Source organism: Eretmochelys imbricata, chromosome 8 (assembly GCF_965152235.1).
Source record: "Eretmochelys imbricata isolate rEreImb1 chromosome 8, rEreImb1.hap1, whole genome shotgun sequence".
NCBI classification, from domain to species: Eukaryota; Metazoa; Chordata; order Testudines; family Cheloniidae; genus Eretmochelys; species Eretmochelys imbricata.
Window position 1 is genome coordinate 32,369,738 of NC_135579.1, and position 24,785 is coordinate 32,394,522.

Here is a 24,785-nt window from a genome sequence, read left to right on the forward strand (position 1 = left end):
CTTTCCAAAAGAGGCCCTTCCTACTCTGGTCCCATCAGGAAAAGCCTGAACATATATGTGGGCCTTGAAGTGTGCTGAAAAGATTGACAAAACTGGCATCTGTCAGGCAAAAGGGAAGGAAATTAATTCCAGAGTCAAAGACCCTCTTCTGAGAAAACACTGTCACCATACCCTAGATGTATAAATCTTGGGACTATCAGCTTGGGTAATCAAGTTGATCACAAGTGCCAGGTTAGAACACCGGTGTCAGAGGAGGGAGGACATAAACCATAAAGAGCTTTCAAATCAAAACCAGCGCTTTATCTTTTACCTAGGAGCAAACTGGAAGCCAGGGCATTCTATGGAGCACAGCTGTAATGTATATTCCATGGTCCTGATTGTCCACTGCTCTGCACCTTGTATAGTCATTCACACCAGTGCAAAGCAGGTGTTTAAAAAAAACCTCTTACCCCATCATGCTGATTTGGTAGCCTTGTACACCTACTGTGCACAGGTATAAATGACTATACAAGGTGAAGGACAGTGGAGAATCAGACCCCATGTGTAAGCAGTGAAAGTCTGCATTAGCTGAAGTTTGAGTGCTCTTCAAGGTTACTAGATTAATCCAGTCTGGAGGTGACAAAGGCAAGGAAAACTGAGGCAAGTTCCACATTTGAGAGAAAAGGTCTACACTGCTATCTGGATGTCCCGAAATAGCTGAGCAACTGTTGATTGCAGACTTTGATTCAGAGGATTATGTCCACCTTCTGTAAGCAAAGGCAGTAGTCTGTAGCACTAATTAGTTTACCATTGATTTTAAATATTTTTTAAAAAGTGATTATCTTAATCATGTTTTAATATTCAGTGCTCTGTAATGCCCCAATGAGGGGAACTCTATTGTGTTCTTATTGAAGTTCAAAGTAATATTAAATCATTTCTATGAATAATATGTAAAGAGTTGTTTATTAGTAGTAATTTCACACTTACACTTCTATAGAATGCCTTTCATCTCAAAGTATTCTAAAGAATTGTTCAGTTTTGGGTCATACCCTCTGATATGATCCTGTATGGCTCCCATTGAACAACACTAAATATATAGAGGAATTACTTCACCGGTAAGATGCAGACACTTGCAGGATGGAGTATGTCAGTCAGGCCAAAACCAGCATTCTGCTTGCCAGCATAACGGGGAATGTTTGACCAGACCTCAGTGCAAGTCTGTACTCTTCTGAAAAGTACCATCTGATCTTTAATCCACCCAGGATGCTTTTTTTTTAAACTCTCATCTAAACTATGTGGGACTCATTACAGCTACCTTGGAAGGATAAAGGATTGAATTAACTCTAGAGAAGTGTTTAATAGTTGAGTTCCTCTAATGTAGATATTCAGAATATATATTTCTAAACGGAAGATATATAATATCATCCTTAAGTTTTAATGTTTTATGGTGAGATTTTGAAAGCCGCTTTGGGGATTTGGACTTGCAATTCATACTAGTTTAATGAGAATTGGACATCTAAATCTTGTAGACAACTTTAAAAATCTCAGCCTAAAAATTTAGGTTCACCCAACCTGTTTCTGCTAATATTAGAAATGTCTAGTGTTACATTTTAGATGTATAGATTAAGGAATTTATCTGTTTTGTTCTGTAGGCAACTGTGGACCATTATATCATAGGAGTGATGATTCTTTCAGAACTGACTCAGGAAATGAACCTAGTAAGTATGTATAGTTTTTTTCCATTTGTACGAGATGAATGTAACTCTGCTAAAGCAGTGTGTCAGAGTCTCCCTGCACACTATAGAAGTGGTATTAAAAAACAGGACTTAGACTTGGAGGATTCTTTTGTTTTAAAACCCCAGGTGTTTAGAGGACCAAGACTTCTCAATGGGTGGGTGTGACCTAAAAGTAGGTTGCCCATCAGCTGCGGAGTGGGAAGGGGGAAAACATTGCCAAAAAATATATAGCAGCGAAGGCACGGTGAAATAGGCTTCAGCTGTACAAGCCCACTCAGAACACTGGGTACATATGTTGCTGGCCCATATCATACACACGACTATGTCTTGACTGTTTTTTAGCTGTGCAAACTAGATTAAAATTAGCATAGGTATGCCTACCTGAGCTGCAGTCACGCCTCCAAATGTGGTGTAGACATACAATCTCAGCAGCTGGCTCTTTGTGGTTTTGTACATAAAGTTCAAAGAAGAATTATCCTGGAGAGTGAATTTTGATTCTGGTGTTCATGGTTTGGGATGGAGGGTAGGGATCAAGCTAGAAATGGAGTGTATTGATCAGAGAGAAGGAAAAACACCAAAATTAAAGCAAAGGAAAAATGATTTGGTGACCTGACTTGGTACAACACTAAAACAGGAACAGTCAAAGTGCAGACCAGCTCTCCCTCTCTTACAGAACTCCACAGTGTCGGAGCAATTTCACATGAAATCCATAGGTGATGTTTTGCAGAACAGCTGCTGAATATCTCATCGCTTGCTTCTGCTTGTTCTTGGTGTTGCTGTAGACCTAGTAGGTCAGCATCATGAGTAGGGACTAGGATAAAACAGAAATAATAGGTAATATAGGAAAAAATAGAACAACAACAACGGATAGGAAAGCACAGAGTCAGTGGGTGTTGGTATTGGTAAGAGAAACCAGGAGGCCTGGACTTGGTACCAGACCATAGTCTTCATCTGTTGTGACTAATGCCTCAAGTGCCAGAAATGCCCTTTCACTAGTCTTAAGGACGAAAAGAGACTCCTTATTTTTGTGGCCTTATTTTTTTTTAGGTTGATTATTCAAGACCTTCAGCGAAACATCGTAAAATAGCTACCTCATTCCGTGATACGTCTTTAAAGGATATTTTGATGCTGGCATGCTCTCTTCTAAAGGAGGTAAGACTGTTTTATAACTGAAGCTAGTATTAAAATGCTTTAAAATGAGGCTTTTATGTTTTTACTACTTTAAATTTATGCTAGGTATTACTCTGAGTGGACAAGGTCAGTCTGGACCTAGACTGGTGTTCGCTTAAATCAAATTAGAACACACACGAGCAACTGATAAAATGGTTGAATTTTTGAGTGCCTGTCCAGTTTGTCTATTTGCTTCTTTAGTTACGTTCTACCTTCCACAGTAGGCAGCACGTATCCTGAGCTTTTCTTCTTGTTTCCTATGTTGTTTCCCTAGTTTAGTTTTATTTTAGCTTAGTTAGGCCTTCTACTTTAGTGTTATTAAAAAAGGATGATAAATCCTCTTTATGTGGCAGAGCAGCCTGGTCTGACCAGGGGTTTCTGCCTCTTTTGTTAGCCCTGTGAGCCTCTGTGTGGCACTCTGAGATAGTTCAGACAGTAGCATAGCTGGGGAGGAGCGGGGCAGCAGTCGCTCCCCCACTGAGCACAAGTGGCGCCTAGTCAATGTCTTGGCGCCTTTTCAATTTTCCCCTGTTGAGGGAACAGGGGGAGCGATCCAAAAAAAAAGGCACCACCCAACGTGGCACTTTTACTCACCCAGTGGCGCTCCGGGTCTTCGGCGGCATCACGGCGGTGGGACCTTCACTCGCTCTGGGTCTTCGGTGGCACCTTGGCGGCAGGACCTTCAGTGCTGCCGAAGACACCTGGAGCGAGTGAGGGCCTGCTGCTGGAGTGCCGCTGGGTGAGTAAAAGCGCCGCAACAGTTGGTGCCTTTTTTTTGGATTGCTTCCCCTGTTCCCTCCATCTGGCTATGTGGCTGAGTTCAGACCCCAGCCTCTCCACAGGCTTGACAGCAGGTACTGAGGAGCAGCCTTCAGAAGCCAAAGAGTCTCAGGCCCATGTAGGCTGAAAGGACTCCAAAACTGGGCCTTACTCTTTGCGTCTTGTCTTCCCTGCTGATCAAGGCTGTTGTTGTGCTTAGGAAGCTGCTGAGCTCTGCTTCTTTTAAGCCCAAGCAACTGCTTGCATTTGAGAGTAGTCTATTTTGAAAAACAACAATTGCTTCCCACTCCTTCAGTGCTTTCTTTGCTAGTTGTTCAACACTTGAGGAAAATCAAATTATTTATTTAGGTGGGTAACGCATGTAGGCTCAAAACCACAGCGCCTCCTGCTGGTTGCTCCGGGAATTCGCTCTGTCCAGATTTGGAGCACCCTCTGCAGGTGGTGTCTCACCTGTTGCTCTGCAGTGTTGTCTGGGATCCTCGTTGCTCCCTAGCTTGCAGTATCCTCTTCTGGACACTGCCCTCCCGCAGTGCCCACTACTCCATTCTCACCCCCTTCTCACACACATGCCACACCAAACATTCTCCAGCCTAGTTGCCTTCAAGCTCAGCTGAACTAAAGTTAAATTGATACTCCCAAACACTGAAAAGTCTGCACGTGTTCAGCCCAGCCACCCTTCCAGGTAGTAGTTAATATGTAATAATTAAAACATCTGTATAATGCCAACTTCTCTTCAGGAAACTATAGTAATAAGTATAGCATTTACTAACTTATTTAATTGTGCACTAAACTAACATTTATCAAATCACTGGTGTAACTTCTACCTATAAAATGTAAGCACTCACATAAAAGTTGTATAAAAGCTTAGCAGAGTAACAAGTGTAATTGGAAAATAAAAATAAAATAGAGCAAGCTGTTGGTTTCCAAGCTGGGTTCTTTATGTCTCGTGCATCGTCACCAGTGATGAAGATTCAACAATTACAACTCAGTTAACAATTCTGCTGATGGCTCAAATAGATTCCAGCTCCCTCTCTGAGTCAAAACTTTTGGTCACTAAATCAACAGATATGACCCTGAATATAAACAGGGAGCAGATTCACTGAGTAAGAAGGGGCTGCATTTTGATTGTTGTTTTGGCCAGAAAAGTAACTCTTTAAGGGAAAATTTCCCAACCCAAGAACAACTTTAGTGACTAATATGTTTGAAGCTCAAAACTCATTGCCTTTATACTATATGTTCATAGTGGTAGTCAGTTGTTTAATTTGTGGTTGTGATGGCTTTCTGTGTAATTCTATATTATGGTAATTGCTGTAGTTAGAGAAGGACCTGTGTAAAACTCATCTTACTCAGAATATATGCTCCTTGTAAGCCTCCGAATCCCATCAGTGAACTTCACTGACAAAAGTGTTTACCCTTGGCTCTGTAGGGCTAGCTGAGGGACAGTGAGTTGTATTGTATTCTGGTCTTGTATATCACCAAACTGTTAGCTAAATTCAGATTACAGGCTTTGTACTACTGATGATGTTGTAAAACAGGAAGAACCCATTCTGGTTCTCATACCCCAGAGGAGTTTCTGGAGCTTTTGAATTGTAAAGTGAAAACATATTTGCTCTGGAGCAAATGAGGGAGAATGAGTATGGAATCCCAAATGTAAAATTTAGATACATTCTTCTAAGTTTTTAACCACACTTTAAAGATTAGGTCTGTATCTTGGAGATTCACAATTTATATACCAATACTATAGGAAAATGTATCACTTTACTTGCCTTTTTGAGAGAGAAGAGAACTGTCTCTTGTGGAATAAAATCGAATTTACTCTATCCTTTATGGGCAAAAAATCCTTAAAACTTAAAATTTATATTTAAAAAATTGAAATTTCTCTAACTGTGTACTGACAATCTGTTGTAAAGATTTAGAACCAAATATTTTCTGTTTCAAAATTATATTCAATTTGTTGTATACAAACACCTTAATGAAATGTTTTAATTTTTTAACTATAGGTATTGGCAAAACCTTTAAACCTTCAGGATCAACAACAACAAAGTTTAGCAATGCATCTCTTGAAACTTGTCCTCAACTGTCTTAACTTTGACTTCATTGGCAATTCAGCAGATGAGTCCGCAGATGATCTATGCACTGTACAAATCCCAACAAACTGGAGAACAAGTAAGAAAAGATCATAACTGTTAACACTAAAGTACATTCTACATGAAAGGGAATATGTTATGTTTGTTTTGATACAGTACTTGTAATTATAAAGTTATCTAAGATCTTTTCCTGTAAGGTAGTCTTGTTTGCTGATATATTAAACAGGAAACCTCATGTGGCTATTCTATAATTTCTATCTATAACAGAAACAGTAAGGAAAGAGACAGTGTACTATGCCACACCACGGTGTGCAATTCAAACTGTTCTCTGCAGGTTCTTATACCGTGCCCACACAAAAGTATCTGAGTATCTTGACAGGTTTCAGAGTAACAGCCGTGTTAGTCTGTATTCGCAAAAAGAAAAGGAGTACTTGTGGCACCTTAGAGACTAACCAGTTTATTTGAGCATGAGCTTTCGTGAGCTACAGCTCACTTCATCAGATGAAGTGAGCTGTAGCTCACGAAAGCTCATGCTCAAATAAACTGGTTAGTCTCTAAGGTGCCACAAGTACTCCTTTTCTTTTTGAGTATCTTGAAGCGCTGCAGTAAGCTCTCTGTGTGTATAATACAGGTCGCTTATAGAATCACGTTCCTGGGTATCCATGTGTGACAGGGCAAGGTCCCACCCCTTCTTCTGCTCTGTCTATACAGACTATTTGGAGACGTTCAGGTGTTAAACACCACCATGTAGTTTATTTACATTTGATCTTAGTGGGCCATACATATATAGCTGCAGGTTCTGCTCAATCCTCTGCCAAGGAGGAGAGAGGGAAGAGGTGTCTCCACCCAGAGATCCTTCTTGGTTTTGCCTCTCCTAGCCTGTTTTTCCTTCTTATGCCTTCATTTACCCTCTGCCTTAAAGGGCCAATTAGCTGGTTAGTCCAACCTCCAGCCCATTCTAATTCACTGATTAGGCACAGTCAGGTCCACTGCCTGGGTGTGTTAATTAACTGGTGTTTAAGTGATCAGACAGCTTACTCAGCTGTTGTTCCCAGCACTTTGTCACACGACTTGTTGTACAGATAAATTTTTTTCTTTTAATGTATAGAATAGATTAATTGTGCTAAAAGAGCATTACAAGGTCTTATAAACTATACATTGTTTGAGCTGAGCTATTTAGTACACTTATATTAATATTCTTTAATCAAATTGTACCTCACTCTTAGCTCTTTTATGAAAAATAAAAACAAATCTGGTGATAGATATTTAATTATTACTGATAAACAGTGATAAAAACATCTCTCTTTTTTTCCCCCCTCAGTCTTCTTAGAACCAGAGACCTTGGACCTGTTTTTTGATTTGTATCATTCCCTTCCACCAGTGCTGTCGCAGTTGGTAAGTAAAGCTTAGTGATTTACATTATAATAATTACTAAAAACCAGTTCTCTTTTCACTTTGTAAATTTATTAAACATACAGGCTAAATGTTTACTCCCTGTCCATCCCCAGTGACATCTTTGGTGCCACCTGCATATAATTTGGGCCATCCCTTGTAAATGGAGATGTAAATTTTTTTTGCATGTTTAATAACTTCTGTAACCTCATGGTCATGATTTGCCATTTGAAATATACAATAAATACACCAAATATGTTAAAAGAATATCATTAAGATTGCAAAGTCAAGCACTCAGAAGTTAGGACATGCCAGAATTAAGGTTGTCTGTGCACCCTTAATTTGACCCTTAATGTGTGTGCATTTATGATACAGTCTTTAATTATGATTATACACTATTTTATCTCCAGGACTGCTGCCTCATTCAGGGCAACCAGTGCTTTGGGGAGGCTCACTACCATCAGCTCCCAGTCTTCTTGCCCAACCCAGTCAGAGCCTCACCACCACCAACTACCAGTCACAGTTTCTGTCCCTCCTCCATCCCCTCTTACAGTCCCAGTCTCATCCATCTCCTTTTATCTAGCCTATTTCTTGAACACAGCTGAATTCTTTTTGCTGACACTTGCCCAAAAAAAAAAAAAAAAATTCCACCTGAGGCAGACAACCAGCATGGAAAATTTTAGCCAAACAGTTGTTCTTTAAGTAGTGCCCCTATAGGTACTCCACTGTAGGTTTGGCAGCTCCCTTTGCATCTTGGATCGGAGATCTTCTGTAGCAGTGCCTGTTGGGCCTCACATTCACTCCTCTCCATCTCGCGCCGGGGTCGGCATCTATATATAGCGTTGTGCGGTCCAGCTGCCCTCAGTTTCTTCTCAACCACCTTTGGTGTGAAACCGAATCCAGAGCAGAGCCCTTCTACCTTTAGAGATACTCTAATTAACTTACCTTACTTTAGTAGTGATTAGCCATTTTCATTAATTTTCTCCCCTTAAAAAGAAACCAAAACTTTGCTACTCTTCCCTCCCTGTTACCTTACGCTTCCCTGTTTCCCGCCCACCCTGATTGGGAGTTCTCCCCCTTGGGACTATGCTGGGATCCCCCTGGTTCAAGAGGTGTCTCTCTTCTTGGTAGGCCTTACCCATAAGCAACAGTCACTCACAGTGCATCCGCTGCCTTGGTGGGGGCCACATCACAAAGAAGTGCACCCACTGCATCAGCTCAACCACCCGGACCTGAAAGGACCATGAACTCAGACTGAAACCTCTCCTCATGGAGAGTTCTCTATGGCCAGCTTTGGACCCCAGCCCTGATACTTCTCAGGCATGACTCTCGCACTCGACTTGGTCATCAGCTGACCCCTGCTTGTTACGGCCATCCAAAAGGAAATCCTCTCTTTCCTGCTCAGATGGGAAGAAACTGGCCACTACATCGCTTTCAAAGGAACCACCTCAGAGAATGCCATCCCCTGCGAGGTCAGTAGCCTCACCATCATCAGGGGTCAGACTTAACTCCCATGACCGTCTAGGTACCTCCAGTACTGGAGCTAAACAGAAGTCCAGGAATCATAGAATATCAGGGTTGGAAGGTACCTCAGGAGGTCATCTAGTCCAACCCCCTGCTCAAAGTAGGACCAATCCCCAATTTTTGCCCCAGATCCCTAAATGGCCCCCTCAAGGATTGAACTCACAACCCTGGGTTTAGCAGGCCAATGCTCAAACCACTGAGCTATCGCGCCCCCCACCCCCAAGGACTCTAAATGGGCAGGGTCACAGGTGGACACGCTGTCTCTTGGGACTGAGACGCACAGTGAAAGAGCTTCCAAAACAATACCTCCAGCTGCTCAGCCACATGGCAGCAGCCACGTTCGTGGTAAAACATGCTGGGTTGCACATGCACTGTCTCCAGGTGTGGCTATGCACAGTACCTCCCAGACAGTCTTCACTAACTCCAGTCTATGCCTATCAAGATCAAGGATTCACTACACTGGTAGAAAAAACACCAAAACATCTGTATGTGGGTCTTTTTTTCTCCAACCAGCAATATCCCTGATTCTAACAACCGATGCCTCCCTAATCAGTTCAGGAGCACACCTTCAGAGCCACATGGAGCAGGGAAGGTGGGCCTCCACATCAACCTTCTAGATCTAGATTCACAATGCACGCCAACATTTCCTACCACTGATCAGACACTGGACAGACAATATCGCCTGCATATTCTACATCAACAGACAAGGCGGAGTGAGGTCCTGCTCCCTATGCTTGGAAGTACTGAAATTGTGGAATTGGTGTATCCAACACAACATCAACATTTCAGCCACATACCTGCCTGGACACCAGAATACTACAGCACGCTCACTGAGCAGATGATTCTCACAAGACTGTGAGTGGGAACTAGAGACAAGAGTCCTTCAGTGCATATTCAGCCACTGGGGATTTCCCCGCATAGGTCTCTTTGCCACACCAGAGAACACCAAATGCCTTCAGTTCTGGTCACGGGAGGGTCTAGGCCATGGGTCTCTGGAAGATGCCTTCCTCATTACATGGGATACTCTAGGACTTTATGCCTTTCCACCTTTTCCCCTCTTGTTTAAGGTACTTCACAAAATACAGGTAGAACAAGCCCGAGTCATCTTCATAGCCCCAACATGACTACGACAAATGTGGTATTCTTACCTCTTACGCATGACGGTGTGTTCTCTGATCATCCTGCAATTGATTCCACACCTCCTCTCTCAGGATGCAGGCTGAATTCTCCATCCCAATCTAAGTCTTGCTCATCTGAAGGCATGTCTCTTTCATGGTTTAAGAATTCGGAGATGACCTGTTCAGAGGCAATAAAAGAGGTTCTCTTAAATAGCAGACATGACATGACTCACCGTACTTACCTCCAAAAATAGGAAAGATTCCAATCCCAGTACAAAGCCAATCATGTCTCAGCAATGAACACCCTGTTAGCACTCATTCTGCATTATATTCTAGATCTTAAAAGATCAGGCCTATCTACAAGCTCCATTCGTATGCACTTGGACACCATCACAGCATTCCATCCCAAGATAGATGGCTATTCCATGTTCACCCACCTGCTCATGAAGAGATTCCTTCAAGGCCTTTTGAACCTTTACCCTCACATATGACATCCCACCCAACCCTGGGATCCCAACCTCATCTTGCACCCTCTCACCAGATCACTATCTGAGCCCATGGCAACATGCTCCTTCATTCATCTTTCCATTAAGACAGCGTTTCTTGTTGCCATCATGTTGGCCCGATGAATAGGACAAATAGGGGCTCTCATGGCATACCCCCCATACAACATTTTTCCTAAGGACAAGGTCATGTTACACACGCATTCAAAATTCCTACCCAAGGTACCATCCTCCTTCCATTTGAACCAACCTATCCACCTTCCCTTTTTCTTCCCGAAGCCATACACCGACTAACAAGAAGCAACTCTACTCACCCTGGACGTTAGGAGAGCTTTAGCCTTTTACCTTGCTAGAACTAAATCGTTTAGACAGTCGCCACATTTATTCCTCCCAACTGCCAAATGATTGAAGGGAGTGTCTGTATCCAAATGACATCTTTCCAAGTGGATCACACAGTGTATACACCTTTGTTATCAACTGCACAACCAGCTACCTCCACCTGGAAGTTGAGCACATTCCACTCGCTCTGTCTCCACCTCGATTGCCTTTCTCAACAATGTGCCGATCACTGACATTTGCAAAGCAGCCACCTGGGCATCTGCGGACACTTTTAGCCAACACTATGCAATTATCCATGACACAGCATCAGATACCTACTAGGATGCACTGCCTTCTCCTCCTTATTAGATGCCACTCCGAAGCCCCAGCTTTCCATCTAGGGGCACTGCTCTACAGTCACCTACAGTGGAGCACCCGGTTACTCGCCCTGTGCAGTGGCTAGGTTTTCCAAGATGTGTGTTATGAGTGCTCCACTACTTGCCCTTCTCCTCCTCTGCTTTGGAGCTCAAAGATAAGCTCTATGTTAGAGAAGGAACTGAGGGCGGTTGGATCTCACATTGCTCTATATAGATGCCACCCATGGCGCGAGACAGGGAAGAGCGTATGCAGCCCAATGGGCACTGCTATCAAAGATCTCTGATCCCAGGCGCAAGGGGTACTGCAGCACCTACATTGTAGAAACCATAGGGAGACACAGCTCAAAGAACCTCAATTAGTGCATAAGGTGAGTACCCTTCTCTTTGGCAGTTATTATACGGAATGGAAAAAACTGTCTTATAATGAAAAGGAGTACTTGTGGCACCTTAGAGACTAACCAATTTATTTGAGCATAAGCTTTCGTGAGCTACAGCTCACTTCATCGGATGTATAAAGTGGAAAATACAGTGAGGATGTTTTTATACACACATATAAAAACATCCTCACTGTATTTTCCACTTTATGCATCCGATGAAGTGAGCTGTAGCTCACGAAAGCTTATGCTCAAATAAATTGGTTAGTCTCTAAGGTGCCACAAGTACTCCTTTTCTTTTTGCGAATACAGACTAACACGGCTGTTACTCTGAAACCTGTCTTATAATGGGAGGTGTTGAGCAACCTGAATAATAAGTGGTGCAACAGTCCTGGGAAGAATCCTTCCAAGAGAGGGAAAGACGACTGGTCAGGCAGCAGAGATTTGCTTTTTTAATTTTACAATTATTTTCCTTTTTTTAGGCACTTTCCTGTTTGGTTCAGTTTGCTTCTACAAGAAGATCTTTATTTAGCAATCCAGAACGCGCCAAGTATCTTGGGAATCTAATCAAAGGAGTGAAAAGAATCCTTGAAAATCCTCAGGTATTTTTGTTTTTTAAATTCTTTGCAAATGTTAAAATTATTTGTGAATTTCTGTACCCTGTCACAACCCTGTTGCCTCTCTTTATCCCTCATGACCTTCTTCAAGAGGTCTTCCTTTAAACTTCCAATCTTCTCCTCCTTTCTTAACCAGAAATCATTTTGGGACACGGTTCATACAAAATAAGCTATGCACAACAAAGTTGTCATTTGTTAAATTAACAGTGTTTGGAAAGATGTTATATGGCCTTGTCTCGGCCATGTAGGAATAAAGACAAGAGGCAATGGAGGTGGTTTAATTAGGCTGCACCTTTTGTTCACACAATGTATCTGGAAATATCTGGCAATAAATCTTACAGTGCTGGTCATCATTCTGTCCTTAATTGTTTTCACTTATTTGGGAGGGCTGCTGTCAGCCCTTCTTCCCAACTTGGTCCCAGCCAGCATGTTGCTGGGACCCCACTGCTTATCCCTAATGTGAAGGTTAAGGGGGACTGAAAAATGTGGGGGGAATTGTCTTCCTGCTATACCAGCCATTACAAGCACCAACCTCCCTTTCTCCAGCTTCCGTTAGAGGATGCCTCTCCCTAAATCCACTTACAACTCCTGTTTATCCCCTCTATAATGAGTACCTGTGCTGGGCAACGGCCACACTTGCTGCTTATTTAATTGTGACATCTTGGCCTAACCACCTTACCTATCTCATCAGCTAACTTGCTGTGGGGAAGGCTAAAACACTCCACTCTGCCCCAGCCAATCTGGCAGTGAAGAAAAAATTCCTTCCCAGCACCAAATAAAAAAGGGGCTAGCACAAGCCCACAACTGATCATAAAACCTGGTTCTGCTCTGATCCCGTGGTGGGAAGATGGGTGGTGCTGATCAGGGATTGAGAGAGAGCAAGAGAATTCTTTCTGGAATGCATGGGTATAAATACCTCTGCTCCTGCCCTGGTGCATATGGTGGGTGAGTCCCTGGTCCAGCAACTTCCTGTAGCCCCCTGGGCTCCACTGAGGGAAATCTGTCCCCCTCTTCAACCTTCTCTTCACCCAAATACAGTAGGGACCCTTAAAGGATCCTTGTCCTCTTTTCCCTACTGCCCAAAGAGTCACTGCATTCAGTTGCTGTGAGCATATTAGGTTAGTCTGGTGATTTTAAAAAAAACTTTGTTTCTTCTGTAATTTTAGGGTTTATCTGATCCAGGTAATTACCATGAGTTCTGTCGTTTTTTGGCTCGACTAAAGACAAACTACCAGTTGGGAGAACTAGTAATGGTGAAGGATTACTCAGAGGTTATCAGATTGATAGCCAATTTCACTATTACTAGCTTACAGGTAAGGATATATACAGCCTTAAATCCTTAACGGATGTGGGATTTGGTTTGGGGGATTTTTTTGTTTTGTTTTTGGGGTTGGGTTTGTATTCAGTTGATGTTATTTTACTTGAAAATGTACTTTGTTCCAAGTTTGCCAGTAATGTAACTTTGTAAACTCTTCAGCCCTGGGCTCACGTCTTCCTATGTGTTTGTGCGAAAGTGTCTAGTACAGGGGTGGCCAAAATTACTGACTCTCTGAGCTTCATATGACAATCTTCAGATGTTTGAGAGCCCCCGGGAGGTGCCTGCTGGGGCTCAGGGCTTCAGTCATGTGGGGAGAGGTGTCTCAGGGCTTCAGCCTTGCTCCTGCTGAAGCCCTGAGCCCTGGCAGGTGCGCCCTCTGGGCCTGAAGCCCTGAGACCCCCTCCCCGCTAGACAGAAATCAGAGGTGATGCATGGGAGGGAGCACAGGGGTCAGGTTCCCCCTCCCCCCTGCCAGATTTTTACCAGGGTTTGCTGGCTCCACTTGATCATGTGGTGCCACTGGGCCCTCTCCCTGTACAGCAGCTGCTAGAGCCAGCAAGCTGGGAGCTCCGGCCTTGGGGACAGGCAGAGGAGCTAAAGCAGCGGCCCCTCCCTGCAGCTCCCAGTTCTTTGCATCTGCCTCTTCACAAGGAGCTAACATCTGGGAGCTGCAGGGAGGGCCCTCTGAGGGTAAGAGTGGGGTGTGACTCCAGCTTTTGTAGGGGGAACCTTTAAATTGTACCCCCCACTCCCAGCAGGCACCAGTTGTCTCTCACAGAAGCTCCTAGCTGCACCATCCGGCTGCTAGGCAGAAGCCCTCAGCCTCCCTCCACCCAGTCTGGTAGGCAGAGAATGCGGGGAGGGGTGTCCACAAGCCACACTTTAACTGTAAAAGAGCCAGATGTGGCTCGCGAGCTGCTGTTTGGCCACCTCTGGTCTAGTATAATTCAGTGGGGCCTTGATTCTGATTGAGATATTTGAGGGCTTCCTCAACATAAATAATACTAGTAGGAAAGATAAGGTTTGTATGTTCATGAATTTTCACAGGATAAGATATGCTCTAATGAAAATTACATTTGTTTCTTTGTAGCACTGGGAGTTTGCTCCAAACAGTGTTCACTATCTGCTAACTCTGTGGCAGAGAATGGTAGCGTCGGTACCTTTTGTGAAATCAACAGAACCACACCTTTTAGATACATATGCACCAGAAATTACAAAAGCATACATTACTTCTAGACTGGAATCTGTTCCTGTAGTTATAAGGTAAACCTTCTTCAGTATAAACAGAACTTTGCAGTTTTAGAGCACTGATTAGCTGGTACATTGTTCTTTCTGTTGTGCTTTTGTTTTAAAATCAATAAAACTTAATGGCCTTTTTCTCACGTCAGTTACATTAAATTATATTCATTGATTGTAGTCGTCACTCCTGTTTTACACTGTTGTGAGATCAGAATTTGGCCCAGTATCTTAAAAGCAAAATTAAAAATGAAACTTGAGTTCAATTTGTTTCTTTTCCAGAGCCCCCTTATTTTATAAAAAGATCCTTGCCCATTATAATCCAATATCTAAAATATTGTTGATGCTGAGCCTCTTCTGCCATTTATACCATTAGAGCAGGAGCTTCCGAGGGTCCCTCTCTACATGAGCAAAGGAAGGCAGCAAAAGCAATCCCACTTGTTAATGAAAGGGTGGGAGAGAGTAGCACAAGATGAGGTGGCAGAATTATTTTAAAGTGTGATTCTGCTCTGAAAAATGACTGTAAAGTGGTCCCTTTTTACTCAGCACATCTGCTCCCTGTTGTATTTGAAGTTATAGTTGCTTATTTTAGTAAAAAAAAAAAAAAAAGCTATGAGCTGTTTTTAAAAAATATATATTTATTCCTCTGTTCTCCACAGGGCCAATAAAGCTAGGAGAGAGTAAGTTGGATTCTATTCCAATTCATGTATCATCAACAAAATTGCTCACTAAGTTCCACTTGCAGAATCTCTTTTGTTGTCTGTGTGAACTTTTTACTCATAAACTGAGCATATTCTATCCATAACTAACTCTTGCATGCACACAAAAATGGAACACCAGTATACATTTTCTATAGTCGCTTTTCAGAGAATAACTTTTCAGAGAACTTTTAAAAAAATTGAATAAAAGGGTTGTTTAACAATTTCTGTACTAAATGCCATGACAGCTTGGTTAATGAGATACAAATCTGTGCTGATTCTGTATTATTTTTGCTTTGCAGTACACGTTTAAGTGAGTACTACCTTCATTTGCTATATAGATTTATACTTATTGTCCCAGCTAGTAATTCTTATTTATTGACTTGACATTTTATAGCCAAAATCCCTTTTATATTTTAGACAAATTTACCATACGATCACAGCAAATAAAGCAGCCAAAGAAAAAATGTGTTTTGAATGGCTAAAAATGTTTAATCCTTCTTCGGGGGGCCTCTGTGCATTCCCACTTGCAGGGTCTAGTTCCTGTAGTGTCAAGCTGTGAAACTGTATAACTAAGCTTTGTGTCCTGTGGGGTGCAGTAGTGCTCTCATGCTAGGATGCTGTCATCATGTCAGTCTGTATGAGGAAGAGCACAACCACAGCCATCTCAGTTCGTTTGCAGCAAGACCGAAGTGGAACTACTTCTCAAGTCTGCAAGCATGTTAGCCTATCCTTTTACAGTGAGTGAGTCAGTCATATTAAAATTAGAGTAGATGAGGTCACTTGCCTTGGATTACCCCCTAGGCTGTGTCTAGTCCTGAACTCTGTTTGGAGTTGAAAAGATGAGCCACCTGCTCAACCATCTTTCCAGAGACAGATGAACATGTTTGGTGCCTACAGTGCCTGGGACAGGCTCATAGTCTCCCAGGAGACAGCTTGCTGCACTGTCTCTTCTCAGGTTTCAGAGTAGCAGCCGTGTTAGTCTGTATTCGCAAAAAGAAAAGGAGTACTTGTGGCACCTTAGAGACTAACCAATTTATATGAGCATAAGCTATCGTGAGCTACAGCTCACTTCATTGGATGAGAATTCATCTCTTCTCAGTTGAGGAGAACAGAAAGTTAATACTGCAGGTGCACTTGGCTTCCTTGGACTATCCTCACATTCTTTTGGGAGTGCTGAGGTCTTCTGTAAAAAGATTTGTGATTCATTTTGCTGCCCCAGCTTCATTGCCCCCCTCGTTGTCTGGCCTCAGATTGACCTTCCTGAAGCAAACGCTTACTTGGGCTGTCTCCTGGTTGGTACTGTCTAGTGCTGTATGCTTTATCCAAACAGGACTGCTCTAGCACTGCTGTCTTTGTTGGCATCAAAAATTTCCTTGGTTCGCTCCCAGTCAGCACTGGTCAACATCACTATTCAGAGTCGGGCTTCCAGATCTCCTCATGATACTGTCCCAGGGAAGAGAAAAGAAAAGAGGAGGAAGCATTCTGATCTGTGAAAGGAGCCTAAGGCGAAAAAGAAAAGGAGGCACTCTTCTTGGTCTCCTCTACTGATGCATGTCCTCTGTAGAGACTGCTTACCTGTTTTGACATTACTCTTGGCACACCCACTAGCTGTACATCTAACAGTGGGGAAGGAGAACATACAGGCAGACATCCTCAGCAGGAAATCTTACAACCAACATCAGTGGTCCCTAAATGAGGTGGTATCCTCATTATTCTTCAGCTATGGTCAGCCACAAATTGACTGATTTGTGTCCATTCATAATGCCAAGTGTCATCTACTGCACCACTGGTCACAAAGATAAAAAATCTTCATCGGATGCATTGTTGCTGAATTGGAGCAGTCCTCTCCTAGCCTTCCTTCGATACCCAGAGTCGTAAGGAAAATCAGAGAGGACAGAGCCAACATCATACTGCTAACACAAATGTGGCTGTGGCAGTATTGGCACACTTTTCTGTCCAGAGAACTGTTGGTTCCGCTTCCGTTGTGCCCTGACCTCCTTTCTCAATGCCAAGGGTGGATTTGTTTAGTTATGGCCTCTGAACCCATTATAGTGTTACATAAAGAAGTCATTTTGAGACCTCACCCCAGCTTTATATCTGTGGTGGTGTCAAATTTTCATCTGTCCCATTATATCTCCCTTCCTGTTTTGTTCCTCAGATCCCAGGCTACCCAGTGAGGTTCTGCTTCTACGTCTTAGATGTTGAGCTTTGTTACTCCTTAGCCAAATAAACAGTATCTCTTGGCTTAAAGATGTATTCTGCTAGGGCCAGAGCTGCCTATGTAGCTGCCTGAGACTGCTATGGTAGAGACTTGCAAAGCAGCAACATGGAGTTCTGCTTATTCTGTCATTAACAATTATTCGTTGGACTTGGCATTGCGATCTAATGTTCAGTTTTGTAAGGCATTGTCATAGCCAATTTTTGCCTAAAATGTCTTGTCCACCATCCTCTAATAGGAGCACTACTTACTACTTTCTCATAAGCGGAAATGCATTGAGGCCCTTGAAGAAGAAAGCGGAATTATTTACTAGTAACCATTTTTCTTCGAGTTATCTCTGTGCACTCACATTGCTCATCTGTCTTTCCCCTCTGCCTCTGAGTTCTTTGTATTTCAGGACTCTGTCGGCTCGGGAGAAGGATAGAGGTGGTTGGGGTGTGTATGGTCTTTTATATAGATTATATGGTTTAAGCCAATGATGACATTGCAGCATGAGAATGCTAATGGACTGCCCTGAGGACACAACTTTGTTATACAGTCCTGTAGCTTGATGCTGGAGATGCTAGTTATTACAGATGTGAATGCACAGAGGCAACTCTTTAAGAACAATAGTTTCTAGTAAGTAACCCCTATTTTATGTATATTGCAGAGATGGTTTGGAAGATCCTCTGGATGATACAGCTACTGTATTTCAGCAGCTGGAGCAACTCTGCACAGTCAGCAGGTGTGAATATGAAAAGACCTGTGCACTTCTTGTACAGTTGTTTGACCAAAATGCACAAAACTACCAAAAGCTATTGCATTCTTCTAGTAGGAATCCACTAGAAATCACAGTCCAAGAAGGTTAGTATTTATTTCATTTATGATTGAGACTGCATTGTTCTCTGTTATGTGGACTTGAAATGGTGCAAAATTATCCATCTGTGTATGAGAGGGAAGTGTGATCCGGTGGTCTGAGTACGTGTCTGGAAAGTGGTAACTCTTGAGTTCTAACCCTGTTTTTACTTCACTTAAGTCAGTTTGGCCCACTTTTTCAAAAGTTGCCTCCAGCATGGAGTGCCTCAGTTTTTGGGTTCCCAGTTTTAGAACCTAAAGTTCTGACTTCCAAAGATGATGAAAATCCACACTTCAATTAGAAGGCAGTGGGAACTCATCACTTCTGAAAACCAGGCTGTACATTTCTCAGGTTGGGATACCTGAAAACCGAGGGCCCAAACTTGACAGATACTTTTGAAAATGTAGGCCTTAACTTCTCTGATTTGACTGCCCCGTCTGTAAAATAAATACACTAATTATCCTTACTTCCCTCTGAGTTTTGTGAGGATCAATTAGTAGTATTGGAAAAGCAACTTAGTTATAAAGAGATAATGTATGTAAACTGTACAATATTATGGCCTATGTAATGTTATTACATAGATTAATTGTTCCTATCTGTGCCTTGTTTAACTTGACCATGTAAATGACTAACTCTTTCCTAGTGTAGCTGTTTTATAGTTATTGCATCTTTATATGACTGAATTGTGTTGTTACCCCCAATACAGCTGTTCTTTTGTTGATATTTTGGATCGGATATTGCCATTCATACTGCTGCTTTTTGTTGACATCTTGAAAATGCAGAGTTAAATGTGGGGAGCCATTTTATTCTAGCTTATGTAATGCACGTGGTCTGACTCTTTCTCTTACTTCCCTTCCCTGTATGCACCTGTCACTTCCCCTTTGTGGTCCATTAGCAAACTTGCATTGAAAGGCAGTTTTCTGTTCTCCAGCTGCAGTCTGTACTTCACTGCTGTTATTGGATTCTTCTACACATAGAGTCAAAGGGGAATGATCAGCTACAATAATGCAGGAATGTTCCATAGGCCAATACTTGGGCATAAGAGAAAGTTTGGTGCAGTTTAATTCTGTATTGTTCCTTGCAGAAGAATTCAGTTTCTTTTCTGCAAACTAAACACTTCTGTTCATGCTGAACAATAAATGTTACATCCCTTAGTTATACATACTTTAATTTAGATGTTTAATGGCTTTTAATGTTACAAAATAAGTTAATATTATATTAAGATCTCATTTTATTATATTGTCTTGCTCTCTGTATCGATGGTGATGCGGTCATGGTTTACTAAACAATAATCCCCAAGAAATGGGTCATTAACAGTAGTTAACGATTACTTGTGATCTATGGTAATGACTGATTTCTTTGGGATTATTGCTATTATAAACCATAATTACAGATTATTACAGCAATAATTATTTTGCCAAAGAAAAAATATGTAGTCTAGCTAAGCAGCTGCAAAAGCAAGTGCCCTGAACACTTCATATAGTGGAAGTAGAGAAGAACAGGGAAAACTGTAATGGTAAACTGGTTTTGTGTTAAGAGTTGAGATTCTGCTTTCCACAAATGAGACTGGAGAGAGAGTCATCAGAAAAATAGCCTTTGTTTAAATCTGAGCTACTTCAATAAGTGTCAGAGTAACTAGTTTTATGTTTAAATACAAATTGTTGACAAGAGTGTGTGGTTCAAAATAGTGGCTCTGCTGTTTGAATCATACAGCTCTGAAAAGCAGCTGCTGTTTGCTGCTGTCTTTTGAAATGGCCACTCTTTACTGGGTGGCTTTAGCTTTCAAGTCACTGGAGAGCCTGCTGTTGATTTGGTCATTTTAGTTATACAGTCCTCTGGTGCTGCTGCTTCTATACGTTGTGTAATTTGGCTTAAATTGGCTTCTGTACGTTGTGTAATTGTGGAATATTTTTGTGCATGGGTGGGTCTTTTCTTATTTGATGGTGGTGTCTGTGTGTGTGTGGAGAGGCCTCTTGAGAACCACAAATCTAGTAAGTTATTACAATGGTCTCTACTCTCTGGAACCCTTCTTTAATAATAATTAATAATTTATAATAGAATATATATGGTCAAGTATAAACATTAGCTAATGAATTCTCATAACATTCCTCTGAAATAAGTAGGCATTCTCTCTTTTTTTTGAAAAACAGATGAGTAAATTGAGACAAAAATTAAGGCCAAATTTTCAAAAGCATTCAGTAATTATGGTTGCCTCAGTTGTTGCATGTGCAATTTGAGATGTGTGCAGCACATAAGAAAATTAGGCTGGAGGTGTATCAGGCATCCAAAATCAGTGTTCACTGCTGAAAACTTTGGCATAAGCTACTTGGTTAAAGTCTCACTTAGGGTATGTCTAGTTGCGATGTCGACACACCCAAAGAGTCCAAAAAGAGCCGAGTTTAGTTCTCAGGAGCTTCTTTTTCAAACAGCTGGTCTCATGTTCAAACAACTGGTCATGCTGCCTTCCTAGAGAGGGGCTCTTGTGCAGGGCGTATTTTTACCTTCATAGTTCTTAGAAACTTGTAAATAAAATGTTTTTTATTGCAGTGTTTGGCCATTTGGCAAACATCTTATTTTTTGCTGCTCCTTTGAATTAGCTTGCTTTTGTAATCATCTTTCTCTGGCTGTGCATTAGCCCCATGCCATCAGTGATGAGTTCAGCAAGTATTTCACAGTCTTTGGAACACAGTTGTCCCCATAGGTGATTAATAGACACCTCCTTTGTTGATTCACTAATGTTCTATGTGATTACGTACAGTATGGTTGGTCAATGTATGATATCACATAGCTTTTTAAAAAACAGATTATCTAGAATCCAGGGGACGTTCTCTCGGATTATATATTTTTTGACATTGTCCAAGTGTAAGTGCCTTAACAGGTTAATAATTCTCCTTTTTAACTTAAATGTTTCGACAGCCATCACAGCAAATCTCATAGATTTTAAGGCCAGAAGATACCATTATTCTGACCTCCTGTATGTCAGATTGTAGAATTTCACCCAGTACCTCCTGTATACTGCTCAATGAGTGCCAAATCAGCCTGTGACAGAATCACAAAAATAACACTTATTTAAAAACTACATGTTTGACTTAGTGTGAGGAGTTAATTTTATAATTTATTGGAATAGAAAAAGATACTAACATTTGGTACTGTTAGTCCAGATTGTTTAGACATACTGCAAAATCTTTGCAGAGAATCAGTCCCCCTGCGGTCTTCAGTCAGAGGTCCCCTCTGCCAGTGGGTCTGAAGTCATCTGAATCCATCACATCACACCTTTCCTCAAGTCCACAGAGGACATATTGGAAGGTCCAGGATAGGCACATGGGGGGGATGAGGGTTGGGGTACAGATAACGGGCCTCCAAGGGCAGCCACTATCTGGCTGCATTGCATGAAAGCATGTGTAAGGCTAGGGATTAAAGATAAGTGCAGAGAGACAGTGCCTCCATGCAGCTGGCTCTATCCTTCTGTAGGTTGTGGGGGGCTGACCTCCCTGCTTTCTTATCTTGGGTGTGGGAGGCAAACCACCATTTCCTTGACCAAAGAATTTTGAGGAAACTCTGTACTGGAGGGGCAGAAATGGGGGATTGCGAAGAAGTGATGGGCTGAGGAAATGGCCCAGTGAAGGTCTCAGATATCTAATGAATTTTAAAGTAAGTGTCATCAGTGTCTCTCCAAAACTGTAAAATAATTTATTAATGTTCCTTTGTGCCTTGGAAGTAAAAGTAAACATTAGCATATGTATCCCTAAGCTTTATCTGCTGGTGATTTTAAATTCTATTGCAAAAGTTTTTGCAAGATATTTAAAATATAGATCAGAATGCTCTGTTATAAATACTTCTATTGAAAATCATGTCCCCCTTATTTGCGTTCTGTGGTACATTTTAGTATCTATTTTATCATTGCTTGTGTTCTTCCCATTAGATTACTATCACAGGGTTTAAATGTAGGGCCTGATTTTGTTGTTGTTTACATCAGAGTAACTCCATTAATGACATGGAGTCATCCCTGATTTACACCAATGTCAGAAATCTGGATCAGACCTTTAATGCATAGGTGTGTATCTCGGAAAGATTTACCTGAATGGGCCTGGGCAGCGAAAATTCATTGCCCTTCAGTTCTTTACTTTCAGAATGTGTCACTGTAAAACTTGAGGGAGATTAAATGAAGCTTAGTGGTATACAAATGAAGAATTCAGTAAAGAATGTGAAACAAACTTTAAACACTAACATATATGCAAATTGGAGCATGCTATACATATATCAAAAACTCTATTATACACTACTTAGAATAATTTTTCTCTATACATGCATACTTTTGGGTAATGTGTTTTGTCATGAAGAGATTTAGGATCTTTCCAGAAAGACAGAACAAACAAATCTGAAAAGTCTGTCTGTCTGTCATTCTTTCTTTCTCTCTCTCATTTTACCTATTCCTTTAAGATAAAATATAATATTTTGCCCTCATTCTCTGCAGAGAAATGCCATGAAGGACAGTATGTGGCCATTGGTATGTTGTTTAAAAGGAAAATATTGCAGTGTTCATGTGTCTAGGTTTTCCTTGGCATTCAATATTGAAACATGTTTTGGTCAAATCTCCAAGGCCTTGTCTTTACTAGGGAAAAAAGGTGTGTTCGTAAATCGAGGTTAAAATCCTAGGGAAGACCAGGCAGTTTCTGGTTTTCACATAAGTTAGCTGGTGGAGTTAAAGAATATGCTCCACCATAGCCTTAACTCATGTGTAAACTACCTTGTCTTCACTAGGATGCTACTTTGAGTTAGTTAACTTGAGTTAGCAGTACAACTTTTTTCCTGGTGAACATACAGGCCAGGAGTAGCATTGTAGTTGAGGGGACATGTTAATGTGCAACTGGAAGCTCTAACAATCTGATAAATCTCTTACAATTCATCTCTTAGATCAGGCACTGAAGTGACTCCACCTTATGGGAAAATACTATTTTAATACCACTATAACTTTTTTCCCAATTGAGGGTATTCCTGGTTACTAGGTCTCATGGTTAAACACAAATAATTTAGCTAGGGCTGCCATGGTCTAAATATTGAAGATCAGGGTCTTGTAATTAAACTACATGGGAGAAATTTAAACTGTCCTAATTTCTGCAACATGGCATTGGATTTCCTGAGTTTTTGGGATACACAGTTTACATGATCTGCAGGTATAAAAACTGTACAGGGATAGTACTGTACCAGTCCTGAAGATCCCATACTTATCAGGATGGAGCTTACAGTCTGCATACTGTCTAAGCCCCATTGGCAATGTATACAGACCTTGTAAGCACAAGGGTGGTAGGTATGGATCTTGCAAAATTTACATATTGATCCTACAGATATTCTAATTGTTGGGCTGTACCTGCAGACCTTGTAACCTCTGAAGTGGCAATCACATAGCTTACAAGATTGGCAGAATGGGCCTGCAAAACTTTTAATGGATGAGATGCACCTTCAAAACTTTTCAGCTCTGATGGCAGTGCCCATAGACCTTGAAAACTACATGATGGAAAGCTACTAATTTTCTGGAATAGGAAATATTTAACTCTAAGAGCATACAGGCTTTGCCCTGTGTCTGCAAAACTTCTGATTTCATTGGCTCAGAACTAGAGAACTTATAAACTACCAAGAGAGACTCTGAAGTTTTTTAATTTCTTATTTGAATGCGAGGTAACAAACTACAAAGGCTGTGCCTGTGGAATTCATAAATTTTGCCAGACCTGAAGAAGCTTATAAACCCTGTAGCAACCTCATAGAATCCCTAAAGTTAAAATAATTATTGAGAATAACTCCCAAATGAACTCCACAACCTTTAAAAACTTACATTAATAAAACAAATTTGACTTTCTAGACTAAGTGGTGTTTGAGGTGAAATGCTATGAAAAAATAGAAGTCTTGTCAAAAAGCAAAAAACTCTTTCATTTTCCTAGCCCGAACTAACTTCCGTAAACTAAAAAACAAAAACAACTCCTCTTACGGTTAAAGACCAGATGTGAGAGCATTCATATAGAAGGGAGAGTTAAAACTGAGGTGTGTATAGCTTCTCATCCTCTTAAAATGGAAAGCAAATTACAGCTTTAACTATGGAATTGCCACCACAGTTGATCTATCCTGTGGATAGGTTCTGTAGGCCGCTAATAAATTGGACATTCCTGAGTCATACTGATAGTCTGGATAGAGTTCCTTCTTCCTCTGAGCAATTGGTTCTGGGCTCTGTCAGAGAGAGGATACTGAACAATATGGAAGTCTGGTCTGCTCTAGTCTAATGCCTATGTTCATATTTATAGTTAAGGTTTGTTTTTTTTAAAGAGGAAGAAACCCTCAAATCTGGCCTTTTCCTTTGTGAGCACTCGATTGTTCCTAAGTGTATAATTTTAATTGGTTTGTCCAGTCCACTTTAAAATGTCTTGAGGGATGACGTTTCCACCACAACTTTTGCAGACTCTTCCACAGTCATATGTCTTACAGAACTATACTCTGCTAATGTAGTTGCTTA

At 41.4% G+C, this 24,785-nt stretch overlaps 1 protein-coding gene across 5 annotated transcripts in view; it reads left to right on the plus strand.

Annotated features, from left to right (window-relative positions):
* RANBP17 (RAN binding protein 17) overlaps positions 1-24,785 on the plus strand; it is a 270,483-nt gene that overhangs the window by 23,523 nt on the left and 222,175 nt on the right. For all 5 annotated transcript variants that reach the window (XM_077824282.1, XM_077824285.1, XM_077824283.1 and 2 more), the window contains 8 exons: positions 1,632-1,697; positions 2,763-2,867; positions 5,666-5,831; positions 7,074-7,147; positions 11,841-11,960; positions 13,142-13,288; positions 14,384-14,556; positions 18,098-18,291. In XM_077824282.1, the coding sequence (XP_077680408.1) occupies positions 1,632-1,697; positions 2,763-2,867; positions 5,666-5,831; positions 7,074-7,147; positions 11,841-11,960; positions 13,142-13,288; positions 14,384-14,556; positions 18,098-18,291 (1,045 nt within the window). The remainder of the gene's footprint in view (positions 1-1,631; positions 1,698-2,762; positions 2,868-5,665; positions 5,832-7,073; positions 7,148-11,840; positions 11,961-13,141; positions 13,289-14,383; positions 14,557-18,097; positions 18,292-24,785) is intronic.